The sequence below is a fragment of the Schistocerca americana genome, chromosome 7 (genome assembly GCF_021461395.2).
Source record: "Schistocerca americana isolate TAMUIC-IGC-003095 chromosome 7, iqSchAmer2.1, whole genome shotgun sequence".
Lineage (NCBI taxonomy): Eukaryota > Metazoa > Arthropoda > Insecta > Orthoptera > Acrididae > Schistocerca > Schistocerca americana.
Window position 1 is genome coordinate 42,993,036 of NC_060125.1, and position 16,072 is coordinate 43,009,107.

Here is a 16,072-nt window from a genome sequence, read left to right on the forward strand (position 1 = left end):
CTTTGCTCTTCTGATCACACCCCAGAATTTTTTTTTTTTTTTTTTTTTTTTTTTTTTTTTTGTCATCAGTCTACTGACTGGTTTGATGCGGCCCGCCACGAATTCCTTTTCTGTGCTAACCTCTTCATCTCGGATTAGCACTTGCAACCTACGTCCTCAATTATTTGCTTGACGTATTCCAATCTCTGTCTTCCTCTACAGTTTTTGCCCTCTACAGCTCCCTCTAGTACCATGGAAGTCATTCCCTCATGTCTTAGCAGATGTCCTATCATCCTGTCCCTTCTCCTTATCAGTGTTTTCCACATATTCTTTTCCTCTCCGATTCTGCGTAGAACCTTCTAACTCCTTACCTTACCAGTCCACCTAATTTTCAACATTCGTCTATAGCACCACATCTCAAATGCTTCGATTCTCTTCTGTTCCGGTTCTCCCACAGTCCACGTTTCACTACCATACAATGCTGTACTCCACACGTACATCCTCAGAAATTTCTTCCTCAAATTAAGGCCGGTATTTGATATTAGTAGACTTCTCTTGGCCAGAAATGCCTTTTTTGCCATAGCGAGTCTGCTTTTGATGTCCTCCTTGCTCCGTCTGTCATTGGTTATTTTACTGCCTAGGTAGCAGAACTCCTTAACTTCATTGACTTCGTGACCATCAATCCTGATGTTAAGTTTCTCGCTGTTCTCATTTCTACTACTTCTCATTACTTTCGTCTTTCTCCGATTTACTCTCAAACCATACTGTGTACTCATTAGACTGTTCATTCCGTTCCGCAGATCATTTAATTCTTCTTCACTTTCACTCAGGATAGCAATGTCATCAGCGAATCGTATCATTGATATCCTTTCACCTTGTATTTTAATTCCGCTCCTGAACCTTTCTTTTATTTCCATCATTGCTTCCTCGATGTACAGATTGAAGAGTAGGGACGAAAGGCTACAGCCTTGTCTTACACCCTTCTTAATACGAGCGTTCTTGGTCGTCCACTCTTATTATTGCCTCTTGGTTGTTGTACATATTGTATATGACCCGTCTCTCCCTATAGCTTACCCCTACTTTTTTCAGAATCTCGAACAGCTTGCACAATTTTATATTGTCGAACGCTTTTTCCAGGCCGACAAATCCTATGAAAGTGTCCTGATTTTTCTTTAGCCTTGCTTCCATTATTAGCCGTAACGTCAGAATTGCCTCTCTCGTCCCTTTACTTTTCCTAAAGCCAAACTGATCGTCACCTAGCGCATTCTCAATTTTCTTTTCCATTCTTCTGTATATTATTCTTGTAAGCAGCTTCGATGCATGAGCTGTTAAGCTGATTGTGCGATAATTCTCGCACTTGTCAGCTCTTGCCGTCTTCGGAATTGTATGGATGATGCTTTTCCGAAAGTCAGATGGTATGCCGCCAGACTCATATATTCTACACACCAACGTGAATAGTCGTTTTGTTGCCACTTCCCCCAATGATTTTAGATATTCTGATGGAATGTTATCTATCCCTTCTGCCTTATTTGACCGTAAGTCCTCCAAAGCTCTTTTAAATTCCGATTCTAATACTGGATCCCCTATCTCTCGTAAATCGACTCATGTTTCTTCTTCTATCACATCAGACAAATCTTCTCCCTCATAGAGGCTTTCAATGTATTCTTTCCACCTATCTGCTCTCTCCTCTGCATTTAACAGTGGAATTCCCGTTGCACTCTTAATGTTACCACCGTTGCTTTTAATGTCATCAAAGGTTGTTTTGACTTTCCTGCATACTGAGTGTGTCCTTCCGACAATCATATCTTTTTCGATGTCTTCACATTTTTCCTGCAGCCATTTCGTCTTAGCTTCCCTGCACTTCCTATTTATTTCATTCCTCAGCGACTTGTATCTCTGTATTCCTGATTTTCCCGGAACGTGTTAGTACTTCCTTGGCTAAAGAACATGCTATTACCAGATTAGAAGCTAAGATTCATAACTACAGAGTGGATGTTGTGTTTGATCTTGTGGAAGTCTGTCTAGGCCAGACTGCCAAACTGCACACGTGTCCCATGTGCGGCTGCATGCGGGCCGAGGCTCGCTCTGTCTCGGCTTTGTTGGGTCCTTGGTGGAAGTATTCGATGCAGCGCGGCATTTCATGTAGTAGAGCAATGGGGCACTGTTCCTTCTAGCATACGATGCTGTATTTTTCCAAGTTCCTTCACTGTGATGTTCGTCCGCTGCAATCCGACGTACAATCAGAAGAGGCAGTCTAGTGACGTATTGTCACGATAATTTAAATATGAGAGGGAGTTACAATGCTTTTCCGAAGAGAAGGAAGAAAATTATCAGTCCTATTATACAATCGCACAATCGCCAGGCACCACAAATACGCCAAAGAACGCCAGAATGAATTGAAAGATTTAGTTGGCGATGAAAGAGAACACAAGTTGGCGGACCTAAAGAAGGTGCAGTGCTGCACAGCAAGCCGACCAACAATAACTCGCCACATAGCTGGTATGGCAGCGGGTGTCTACGGGCAGTTAACTGACTATGGCAGCAAGTTCATTGCTTTCTCGAATGCTTTGGACGTGTCGATCGACATTTCGGACACGGCACAGCTTGCGATTTTTAGGTCTGGTGTCAATGAAAGACACAACGAGAGGGATCGGCTTGCTGAAAATTGTTGAAGAGGCCATTGAAACCGTTGGCCTGAACTGGAATGTGCTAGTCTCTGTTACCACCGATGGAGCGGCAGTAATTCGAGGGGCACAAAATAGGCTCGTGGCATGGTTGCGCAAAAAACTGTAACGATAAACAGACGATTTCTACGGAACTAATTGTTTCTTTCATCATGAAGCACTTTGTACTAGATTTTCGGAAAAAGAGCTCGTCATGGAACTGATGGTCCGAATAGCAAATTAAGTTAAGTGAAATGGGTTATTGCATCTTTTGTTTGAACAGTTTTTGATGGAACTGCTGGATCAGTACGCAGATGTGATTTACTACTGCGACGTGCGTTGGTTCAGTCAAGGGGCATGCCATGACCGGTTTTTCGAGCTAAGATCTGCTATTGTTCAGTTTATGAAGGAAAATGAAGTAGGAACCAACGTTAGAAGACCCGGAATTGATTATAGGAAAAAAAATGGTTCAAATGGTTCTGAGCACTATGGGACTTAACTTCTCAGGTCATCAGTCCCCTAGAACTTAGAACTACTTAAACCTAACTAACCTAAGGACATCACACACATCCATGCCCGAGGCAGGATTCGAACCTGCGACCGTAGCGGTCGCGCGGTTCCGGACTGTAGCGCCTAGAACCGCTCGGCCACTCCGGCCGGCGAATTGATTATAGACCTTACTTATTTAGTTGTCTTGACTACACACTTGAACACCGTCAATAAGACGTTGCTAGGTGAGAAACAACGAATGTTAATGGAAAGCGTGGCCGCATTTAAAATCAGACTGTGGAAGGGTCACCTTCTGGAAAAAAAAAAAAAAAAAAAAAAAAGACGCCACCCATTTCGCAAAGCTCTCTGGTGTCAAAGAAAATCGAATTTTGACAGTTGATTTCGGTGCTGGAAGAAGTATAGGAACAATTTTCAAATCTTGTTCAGAACACTGCCAACCTCGCATCTGTTTTTGAGGTGTTTTCAAGACCATTTGCCGTGTCAGTTGTTAGCACCCTTGTTCTTTGCCGATTGAGCTGATCGTTTTGCAGTGCAATTATCGTTTAAAAGACAAATTCTATTAAGTTAAAACTGACGAGGAGTACTATGAAAGTTTTCTACAGGAAGAGTTTCCACGTCTCTGTAACGAGGGTGCAAAAGTGATATCCATGTTCGGATCAACTGATGTGAGTGAAAGATTTATTTCGATAATGAGTCTAAATAAGTCACGGTTACGAGGCAACCTGTGTGACGAAAATCTGATAAACTTCCTCCGCCTACCAGCGGGCCGACAACTTGTTCCAGATATTAGTTTTATTCATTCTTCAGCTTACCAAAAGCAATTAAATAATGACGAAATTTTTCTTTTGTTTCTGATATGTTTTGTTGAGAATTGTGGCTATGGATTGTCGGTAGAGGAGTCCTAGGTATTTTTTTCCTTTCACGTGCAGTTACGATAATTTATTCCATCCCCAACGGCATGTTATAGAGACTGTTTAACTTTGCATCATCTTTTATATCTCACCTGAAATGTAAAAATTTTACATGGGACTATGTGGCTCACACAATATTACTGACGGAATGCAGTTGCAAACTCAACTTCCTTTTAATTTTTGGAGGTACATGCGCTTGCACCACTGTAACAGTATGATACCGCTCTTTCTGATATACAGCTTAAGTTTTTCGAATTATCTAATATGGCATAATATAAAACCCAGCCGCATGCAAGCCAATCCATCGACTAAGTGGCGTGTTTGCAGTTCCCCCATCGTTTGCGCTCAGACACCTTAGCGGGACGGTGGGGGCATTCGTGCACTGAGACGAGAGAGAGAACGGCCCGCCTGCCAAAGGGCCGCCCACGTGCAGGGTTTCTGGGCGCACCTGCTCTTCGTGTGTGAAACACCAATAAATACTGTGTAAAATGCGTTCTGCTACACTCTGTGCCAATCGCTTCTATGTTGTGTTTAACAATGTTCTGGAGTTTGTCTACTGGGGCAGGAAGAATACATGAAAATAACTGACCTTCGGACAATCAAGGCCAAGCAAAGATTATAAACTATGTTCTGTCTGCTTATAGTTTTAATTATTTACCTGTAAGATATATGAAAATTGACAACACAAGTGTTATATAAAAGCTGGAGAAATATGTTTTTCTCGATCCAGGTCTTATTCTCCACAACTCTGTCAAATATAGATATTACCAAATTAGGACTGTTTCCTACAAATAATCTTTTTCTGCAGATCTTTAGAAAAAGAAGCAATGTATCGATCAGACTTAAACAACTCTGTATTACAGTAAATACTACTTTAAGTGAAGTTAATGCGTTATCTGTGCACAAAAAAAGAAGAAAAAGAAAATGGAAATGGAAGTGGTCAAAGTCGTACAGTAATTACTCCTTCAAGTGCAATTAATAGCCGGCCGGTGTGGCCGAGCGGTTCTAGGCGCTACAGTCCGGAACCGCGCGACCGCTACGGTCGCAGGTTCGAATCCTGCCTCGAGCATGGATGTGTGTGCTGTCCTTAGGTCAGTTACGTTTAAGTAGTTCTAAGTTCTAGGGGACTGATGACCTCAGCAGTTAAGTCCCATAGTGATCAGAACCATTTGAACCATTTTTTTGCAATTAATTTGTTATGTGAGTGCAAAAGTAAACTGGAAATAGAAGAGGTCGAAGTTAAAAAATGCAAACTGGAGCATTTGGCAAAACCAATTACAATTAGGGGAAGAATAATCTACTATTAGAAAAAAAAGTAAACTGGAAATAGAAGAGATCGAAGTCAAAAAATGAAAACTGGAGCATTTGGCAAAACCAAGTACAATTAGGGAAGAATAATCTGCTACTGGAAAAAAAATCCAATTTCGATGTGCACGTAAGTCTAGCTAATTATTTTAAATAAAGTATATGGGAAAACCTGAATATAACAGGATGGATACAAGATATCAACATGTACTGTAAATATAAATGAAAATTGCCCATATGTGGAGTGCTCACAGAAAATGATGGATCCAAGAAACTTTACAATTAGATGATACACGCAAAATCTTTTTGTAAATCTCCATCCCTATCCGGAATTGCTTAAAATGATGGTTACATTGTATGTAAATGTGATGGTCTCTATATTGTACATCTAGTAACAGAAAAGATATTTACACAGTTACAAATAGATGGAATAACTACATTTAATGGTAACTAGTTTGCCAAAGTGGTAGACATAAAGTTCTATATGGTAATTGAGCTATAATATGGGAAAGAGCTGACACCTTACACCCAAGAGGATGTGGAATTCCGTAACAAAATGACTGTGCAATGAATAAAAGGAAAAATTAAAACTGTCGAATGCTGGTAGAATTGTTGTACTGGGCGTCCACAAGCAATGTGTCTGGCGTTGGGCAGATTACAGTACAAGGGAAACAGGCTCCGATCACCACATACGTTACATCCTGATCATTGGACTCTGACACATGGTGTATCAGTTTTGGCTAAAATAAGATGCGTATTTCATAAATAATACAGATATTTTAGACATGGAAATAACACTGTAACACCTAATTTGAAGATCCATTTATGCCTTGCCCCAAGTTGGTACAAATTAATATCGAAATAAAATTGAGTTTTTGTGTGGTATGTACTACCTTAATCTGCGAGTTACTCGAGAAATGACATTAAGCAAGCGACACGTGTTTTGTACTGTTATAGAACAAATATTTACGTGTTTTAATAAATAATACAGACGATTTAGAAGTGGAAATAACATGTGGCACTTAATTTGGGGGTCAATTGTGTCTTTTCACCAAGCGTATACATAGATCGAACCACAGTTGAGTTTTGGTGCCAACTGTAGCTTGATCTGTAAATTACACCAGTAACCCCGATAAATGAGTCATGTCTGCTTTGTGTTGGTAAAGAACAAATATTTGTGTATTTTGGCAAATAGTGCAGGCAATTTGTGGTTTCTTGAAGGTGCCATCTTACTTTAGTACAAAGTTCGAACCACTGTTGTTGCTGAGTGTACTTAATCTGTAGGTGAGATCAGTAGTGTCAATAAGTAAGTCACATGTGTTTTATGGTGTTATGGAACAGAACATCACGTATTTTGGTAAATCATACTGACAAAATTTTTGTTTTCTTTAAAGTGTTGTTACAATGACTGAACCAATTCGTTAGCAGACGTATCTTGACCCTTAAGTTACTTCATTAGTGCCAATAAGTCAGCCACGTGTGTTTTTTTACTGTTATAGAGCAATAATACAGACAATTTAGATGTGAGGATAACATCGTGACATTTAATTTGAGGGTCTATTATGCCTTGCACCAAGTGGGTACAAAGATCGAGGAACAGTTTTGTTCGGCTGCAAAGCGTAACTTAATCTATCAGTAGCCCCAGCAATGCCAATATCTTTACATATTTTGATAAATAATATAGAGTATTTAGACATGAAAATGACATCGTGGCACTTAGTTCAAGGGAGTCCATTGTGCCTTGAACCGAGGGAGTGCAAAGATTGAACAACAGTCGTGTTTGGACATCAAGTGTGGTACAGAGAATAAGATGGCCTGTTCTGTGGCACAAACTGATTGGCTGGCTCCTTTTTAATGGCTGTAAGATATTGGGCTATGACTGGAAGAGCAAGATGTATGTTTGTGTGTGTGTGTGTGTGTGTGAGAGAGAGAGAGAGAGAGAGAGAAGCTCTCTGATATCCTGATGAGGCAACAGTTTGTTGCGAAAGCTTGAATTTTGTGTGTATGTTTGTGTTTGTTTGTGTGTCTATCGACCTGCCAGCGCTTTCGTTCGGTAAGTCACCTCATCTTTGTTTTTATATATAATTTTTCCCACGTGGAATGTTTCCCTCTATTATATATATATATATATATATATATATATATATATATATATATATTGATTCAGTGGAATGTCACATAATTTGTGAGGTGATTCTGCATGTAAAAATAACCCGAAAAAGTGTTATGAACATGTGGCCGATTTTTGATCAATCAGAACTGGAGTGCGTTGAAGACCACATACATCTATGAATGAAGACGAAGACAAGTGTGAATATTACTTATCGAAATGCTGTCTGGTGGACAGAATAATATTGGGACAGATGACTGATCAATCCTATTATCAGAAGTGTGGCGGTTCTTCAACATATGGCAGCACTGTGACGTCACACTGAGACAACAGATGCAACTGTATACGGTGTGCAATCGTGGGTTGGATCAGTGAGCAGTCGTGAGGCCGTGCACATGTCATGCTTGAGTGTTGTTTAATTGAGCAAGTCCATTGTGTCCTGTGTTCGTGAATGCCAACATGCAGCGTACATTCACCTGTGCAGAATTCGCAGACATTTTGTTTGTGTCCAGGTGCTGTAATGGCAGAGCCTGTACGGCTGTGACTGAATACCATAGATGTTTCCCTGATCGACGAACCCTATGTGCCAGCATTTTTCAAAAATTATGTGCGTCTGGAACACTAGCCAGCGTACACATATCATCAAAACGTGAGGCCATCATCCAGATAGTCGTTGAAAGGGAAGACAGTATTGCAACAGTACAATGGACTCTCACCACCAGTACACACTGAATTAGCCACCAGCTCGATATTCCACAAATGCGAGTGTGACATACAGTACATTACATTCTGAGGGCCCGTACCCAGTCCCTGCGCAACATCTGCATCCACGTGACTCAGCAAGCAGACAGCAATTTTCTGAATGACTATCTGTGCACAGAGATATTGTGCAATATACTTTATTTACAGATGAGGCTACATTTACAGGCAGTGGTATCATGAACAGGTGCAATTCTCATAAACTAGGGAAACAAGATTCCAAGTTAAGTTCTCAGTGAACATCTGGGGTGGTATGATTGATGACTTGGTGATAGGGCCTATGTTCCTACCAGATCACATGACAATTGTAGCATAAGAACATTTCCTGACAGAAGACCTGCCTGCCCTTTGAAAGACGTGACATCAGAGCAACGGCGGCAAATGTACCTGCAACATGATGGATCACTGACTCACTGTACAGACAAGTATCCCAGCATCTGAATAACACATTTCCTCAACGGTGGATTGGCCGTGGCGGACACATTAACTGGACTGCCAGATCACCCGACCTGATCCCATTACACTTCTGTTCATGGGACTAGTTAAAGGGTGATGTTATGATACGAAAGTGGATACACGTGGAGAACTTGTTGCTCACATCAGCAATCCTATTGCTGGCATTAAAGCCCGCCGAGATGATGTTCGTCGTGTAACGCAACACACACTTGCCAATGTGTTGAGAATTGAATTGAGATGGGTGGGGGACTTCTTGAACACTTCTTATAGGATGGATCATTCATCTGCACCCATATTATTCGGTGTCCTCATAATCGTTCATTGATGTGTGGACTCTTCAAACAACTCCAGTTCCATTAACTATCGAAAATCGGACACATGTTCATAGGACTTTTTCGGTTTATTTTCAAATGTGCAATCAGCTCACAAATTATGTGACTTTCCTCCTGAAACACCTTGTGTGTGTGTGTGTGTGTGTGTGTGTGTGTGCGTGTGTGTGTGTGTGTGTGTGTGTGTGTGTGTGTGTGTGTGTGTGCCCCTCCTCTCCACCTGCACTTGCGTATAGGTGACCTGGGCGTGTGACATGACGAGGCTGGTACTAAGATGGTACGGCAGTAAGCTTATAAATTATGGGGAAGATCACCATAGACATAGTGCTAATGTACATTTTACCTTTCTTCAGTCTGTCTTGTAAGATGAGTTATAGAGTCAGCATTACCTTATGCGGTTTACCTTATATTTCTCCAGAACCCAAAGTGATCTTCTCATGGGTGGCTTCAACTAGTCTTTCCATTCTTCTGTAAATGTTTCGTATCAGTATTTTGCAATCATGACTTTTAAGTGATGGTTCAGTAAGAACCAAGAATGGAATGTGGTCACGGGAAAAACTTCAAACAAATTGCATTGATCTAAACAGGGATTACAGTACGAGTGTACACCGGACACTTTTATCCTCCTCTCTTGCAAGCAATATTTTGGTGGCAGTCATATGAAGTTCCACTGGAAATTTGCATAGCGCTTCCGCTCATATAGGTAAATATCGTCCAGCATCAATCCATCCCTTACCTTCATGAATGGACCTATTCTAAGACATACCTTTATCAGGAGGCTCTTTCCTTTTAATACACTTCTGGCCATTAAAATTGCTACACCAAGAAGAAATGCAGATGATAAACGGGTATTCATTGGACAAATATATTATACTAGAACTGACATGTAATTAAATTTTCACGCAATTTGGGTGCATAGATCCTGAGAAATCAGTACCCAGAACAACCATCTCTGGCCGTAATAACGGCCTTGATACGCCTGGGCATTGAGTCAAACAGAGCTTGGATGGCGTGTACAGGTACAGCTGCCCATGCAGCTTCAACACGATACCACAGTTCATCAAGAGTAGTGACTGACGTATTGTGACGAGCCAGTTGCTCGGCCACCATTGACCAGGCGTTTTCAATTGGAGAGAGATCTGGAGAATGTGCTGGCCAGGGCAGCAGTCGAACATTTTCTGTATCCAGAAAGGCCCGTACAGGACCTGCAACATGCAGTCGTGCATTATCCTGCTGAAATGTAGGGTTTCGCAGGGATCGAATGAAGGGTAGAGCCACGGGTCGTAACACATCTGAAATGTAACGTCCACTGTTCAAAGTGCCGTCAATGTGAATAAGAGGTGACCGAGACTTGTAACCAATGGCACCCCATACCATCACGCCGGTCGATACGCCAGTATGGCGATGACGAATACACGCTTCCAAAGTGTGTTCACCGCGATGTCGCCAAACACGTATGCGACCATCATGATGCTGTAAACAGAACCTGGATTCATCTGAAAAAACGTTTTGCCATTCGTGCACCCAGTTTCGTCGTTGAGTACACCATCGCAGGCGCTCCTGTTTGTGATGCAGCGTCAAGTGTTACCGCAGCCATGGTCTTCGAGCTGATAGTCCATGCTGCTGCAAACGTCGTCGAACTGTTCGTGCAGATGGTTGTTGTCTTGCAAACGTCCCCACCTGTTGACTCAGGGATCGAGACGTGGCTGCACGATCCGTTACAGCCATGCGGATAAGATGCCTGTCATCTCGACTGCTAGTGATACGAGGCCGTTGGGATCCAGCACGGCGTTCCGTATTACCCTCCTGAACCCACCGATTGCATATTCTGCTAATAGCCATTGGATCTCGACCAACGCGAGCAGCAATGACGCGATACAATAAACTGCAATTGCGATAGGCTGCAGTCCTACCTTTATCAAAGCCAAAAACGTGATGGTACGCGTTTCTCCTCCTTACACGAGGCATCACAACAACGTTTCACCAGGCAACGCCGGTCAACTGCTGTTTGTGTATGAGAAATCGTTTGGAAACTTTCCTCATGTCAGCACGTTGTAGGTGTCGCCACCGGCGCCAACCTTGTGTAAACGCTCTGAAATGCTGATAATTTGCATACCACAGCATCTTCTTCCCATCGCTTAAATTTCGCGTCTCTAGCACGTCATCTTCGTGGTGTAGCAATTTTAATGGCCAATAGTGTACTTACTAAAGCTGTCAAATTGATCAAGTCATCCACTTTACTCAGAACGCGGATAATAAAAAAAATACACTTATTTATACACTAGGCCTCCATTTTTTTGTTATATTGTCCGAAAGATAAATTAAAGTTGTTCCTATCCCCAAGTTTCTGACTAAGGTTTTCGGGAGATTTTTCTTGGTTGTAAAGCAGACACCAGCAGGCAATCCTCTTTCAAACGATCTCATTTGGGACTCCATATGCCCACCTGGTATTTTACTGAAAAGTCCCTGACTCAACAGTGGGTTACTATTTGAACAGCTCTGTCTATATAGAGAATGAAAAAATATATGTGTCAAATAACATGTCTAACTTTCTTCTAAACTGTATCATGTCATGTCATACATTTTTATGTTATTGTTGGAGGCTAACTGTAGTATTATACTAACTTTTTATATTTAAAATATTAATGCTGAGTATAGATATAGGAGGAAATAAATAAGAAAAAATTATAAAATTGTGCTCAAATATCGGCCGTTCATTCCCTGCCACAAGGGCAAGAACACGTGTGCATGCACATGCCTTCAACAACAGTGAAATTAATAATAAACTTAAACACAGGTTTCCTTTCGTTCCGTGCTTGCCTCGGAAAAATTAAGGTTTCGGCACACTTACTACAGTTTCTTTTCTGGTGGTAGCCTCTTAATAATAAAAAACTAATTACGATAATGTGTAGTGACGAGTTGTTAAGTAAGTTGAAACGACTCACCGACACACTGGCCCGAGTGCAGGTTCTTGATGAAGCCTTCGTCACAGTCGAGGTGCGAGGGGCACTTCTCGCAGGGGTGTCCCCAGGCGACCCCCACGGTGGCGCAGCACAGCTGGCGCGTGCACACCACGCCCTCCAGCTGCCCTTGGCACATGTCGTTCCGCACGCGCGTGAAGCACGGCCCAGTCCGGTAGTCTGCGTCAGCCATTGCACAGTCAGTTGCTGGTTCTACTTGCAGCAGTCCACTCTCATCGAGTAATTGGACATAAAGAATCATAAATAAGTACTGTTATTTTGGTGAAGACTACCTTCCCTATCTGTTTGTCGTGGAGTCGCCATAAGTGGGAAGAAATTAACGGAAGTGTCACCTTCACCCATTAGTTATCAACAGATCTGTTACTACGACTATGACATAATTTCTTACCAGCGGACATATTAAAGCCGAATGATGTGTGTCTAAAAGACGACTACGCATGGGTATCACAAGCGACTATCAAGTCACTGCGTTCTCTCCTTATTTAGAAAACTTGGAAAGCTATAGATAATGGCTTTCAGATAGGTGCTGTTGTTCTTGACTTTCATAAGTCTTTTAGTTTAATTCAACACTATCTCTTACAGACAGTATATCCAATCAGATACCTGACTGGATTAAGAATTTCGTGGCATATAGAACCCAGCACACCGTTTTAATTATTAGTAGCCACTGGAAGTGAATGGAACAATGCGAGAGAAATCAATAGTAAATAACGTTGATATGATGCCTTGGTGTTACTGTTTAAAGCTGTAAAGAAAATCGTTTGGTGTCACAGTCACGACTTAACTTGCAAAAGAAAAATTACAGAGTCATTTAAGCAGTCATTCTTAGGTCATTCCATGTGGGAAATATGGGGAGAGGGGGGGGGGGGCACGTGCCCCCGTGCCTTCCTTTCACCCCCTCCCCCCTCTGAAACCGCCCTTGTTTAGAACTATATGAAATTGAAAAAAGAAAAAAATGTAAACTGAATGATGTAGTGAAGGTAAAAATTAGCTTTCTGTAATGCGCAATGCCTGTAAGCACTGATTGGAAGTTGCTCTTACCTATGAACGGTTTTATGTATGTTATTTCTGTATTTTACTTGTTTGTTTAGTTATTTACCATGATCTTATTAATGCCGTTAAGTGCTGTCCTGTAACAACCTACATCTTACAACAAAGACACAAATAACATCACATGTCATGACAGAGAATTGATAGTATTTTATTGATTTATAATATTTACGTTAAATCTCAAAACTTACTAGACGGGAAGAAAAGATGCAAGGAGTAAGGAAAGGAGACAATGAGGGTGCCAAATGAAACACATCTGAGACTTCATGAAAAATGTTATGAGAAGCTACAGATTGTGGAGATTCAGGGTCTCCATGGAAAGTAGAGACTGATTTCCGTTGTTTCAAGAGATGAACCATTACTTTGTTTTCCAAGTTAGATTAATTCCGCTGATGTTTCGAGACACATTTTATTACAGCGAGACGCATGTTACATAGAAGAATTTAATTAGGAATGAGAGTGAAAATTAAAAATAATGTAGGAAGTAAAAATCTGATGTTCCTTGAGTGTCACTGGTAAATTTTTTTATTTTATTTTATCTTTCTTGTTTTACACGCCTAGTTCCGTAGGCCGAAATTAAGAAGCAAATCTCGATGATCGTGGAACGTATCAATAAATGACATTACAACAGAAAAGTAATAACAAATAAAATAAAATGTTTTGTATCCTAAAAGACGATAAGCTGTAAGTTTATATAAACGCAATCAACAGTGTAACTCAGGAATTAGCTTAATTTTTCAAGGAACTCCTCCACAGAATAGAAGGATTGACCTGAGGGGGAACTCTTCAGTTTGGATTTGAAAGCACGTGGATTACTACTAGCATTTTTGAATTCCTGTAGTAGATTATTAAAAATGGATGCAACAGAATACTGCACGCCTTTCTTCACAAGAGTCAAGGAGGTACTATGAAAATGCAGATTGGATTTCTACCTAGTATTAATTGAGTGAAAGCTGTAAATTCTTGGGAATAGGTTGACATTGTTAACAAGAAACGACATTAAAGAATATATGTACTGAGAGGCCAATGTCAGAATACCCAGACTAACGAACAGGAGTCGACAAGAGGTTCGTGAACGTACATCAATTATTGACCGAACCGCCCAATTCTGAGCCAAAAATACCCTTTGAGAAAGGAAAGAGTTACCACAAAATATAATACCATATGTCATAAGTGAATGAAAATAAACAAAGTAGACTACTTTTCGTGTCGAACTATCGCTTACTGCAGCTGCTTTTCTAGTAGTAAAAACGGGAGCATTAAGTCTTTGAACAAGATCCTAAACATGGGTTTTCCAAGGCAGTTTACCATATACCTGAACACTTAGAAATCTGAACTGTTTAGTCTCCCTACTCAATTTCTATTCTTTGTAAACAGAATGTCAGTTTCGTTGAATGGTGCGATAGCAACTGTGAAACCTGATCTTGCTGTGATTTAGCGCATGAGCATAGGTGTTGAACACAACATCCTCTACTATCAAGCTAGTTCATATGCAAACAGAAATATTTCAGAATCACCTGTAATGTTAGAAGGCATATCATTTATATAAACCCTATGTTTGAGAACAGCTATTTATTATTGTTATTAATGAGAATACGACATAGCAAAGATAGTGTGAGGTAATCCCACCAGGATAATCAACTTGGCCGAAGGTTTTGCCTGCTTCTTTTGTGTTTTAGTTTTCAGAGAGTGCTTTCAAGTGTTTCTGTTTGCTAATTTGTTGTTGTGTTTTTGGATGTAACCAGGAGGGGAGCCACAGAACTAATCACATTTCTCTTTTCAGAGGCTCTGCTTCTTTTTTGATAAAACGTATTTGTGTAAACTATGAATTCCCTGCCCAGTCTGCCCCCTGACCCTGCCCCACGCCTCAGCTGCCGACGGTCAATGTGATGGGTCGAACACGAGGATTTCAGTTTCAGAACCAACAAATTGCCACCTCACTGACGACAAGCTGCGTCGGCTGCACACCCACAACTAACCAACCAACCAGCCCAGCAAGCGCCGTTCCGGTAACTGAGGGAGACGGAAGAGGAGAGGGTTGAATATCCAAGCACATTTTCAAGTTCATTGTGTTCAGGGTGCTGTAAAGTTACAATACTTCCTTTCGATTGCGGTGTCAATACAAAAATTATTCCCGACCACGTCTCGCGACGAACTCAGCTATAGCCAACTAATTTCTGCACTAATTCAATACTGTGTCCAGCAAGTCCAAGTAGTCGCAGCTAGATATCACTTCTTTTGCTTGCAGAAAAAGCCGGAACAGACGTACCGCCAGCGGTGCACGGAGTTAACGGGTATGACTAGCAAGTGTAAATTTATGTGTAGTTGTGGCAACTTTTACAGTGATTTAATGATACAGGATGCAGTGACATTCAATGTCCCAAATAGTAGAATACGGGAACAGATCTTAAAGTACTCTGATCCATCAATTTCCCAAGCATTGCAAATCTTACAGCAATATGATTTGGGTGTCTTAACGGCCGATTAGTTTGATGGGGCCCTGATTTGTCGGGTCGAGTCGCTGCTCGTTCGCGACCGCCCAAAGCAGCCACGACAACGAGTGCGTACTCAGTCACGCAGGCAGTCACCTAGTCATGTAAACAGGCCTATGAATTTAGCGAAGTCTTGCCCCAGATATTTTGCTCGCCATAAAAGACAAGATTGCCTATACCTTAACGCAACGTGTTACACGTGTGGAAAAAAAAGCCATGACCAAGCAGTTTGTTTGAACGGCACAAAAACGCTAATTTTGTCCGCTCCCAGGAAAGACAGGCTCGAGCACATGCAGTATATGCTGTGCTTTCAAATCCTACAACAGGTTCTGACACAAGTAAGATTAAGATCGTGCCTCCTTCTCGCCCTAACGCTGTGCAACGACGTTCTAACAAACTGTTTGTCTCATTACGAATTGCTGGCCCTGGTGTGAACTTTCAGTTAGCCACAGGTGCCTCAGTAACTTTGCTTAATCGTGCCACGTATGAACAGTTGAGCTCACCACGCTTTTCTAAATCTACCAAGC

At 41.4% G+C, this 16,072-nt stretch overlaps 1 protein-coding gene across 1 annotated transcript in view; it reads right to left on the minus strand.

Annotated features, from left to right (window-relative positions):
* LOC124622681 (fibrillin-2-like) overlaps positions 1–16,072 on the minus strand; it is a 631,069-nt gene that overhangs the window by 359,232 nt on the left and 255,765 nt on the right. Inside the window, 1 exon segment of the mRNA XM_047148470.1 lies at positions 11,968–12,162. Within this exon segment, the coding sequence (XP_047004426.1) occupies positions 11,968–12,162 (195 nt within the window).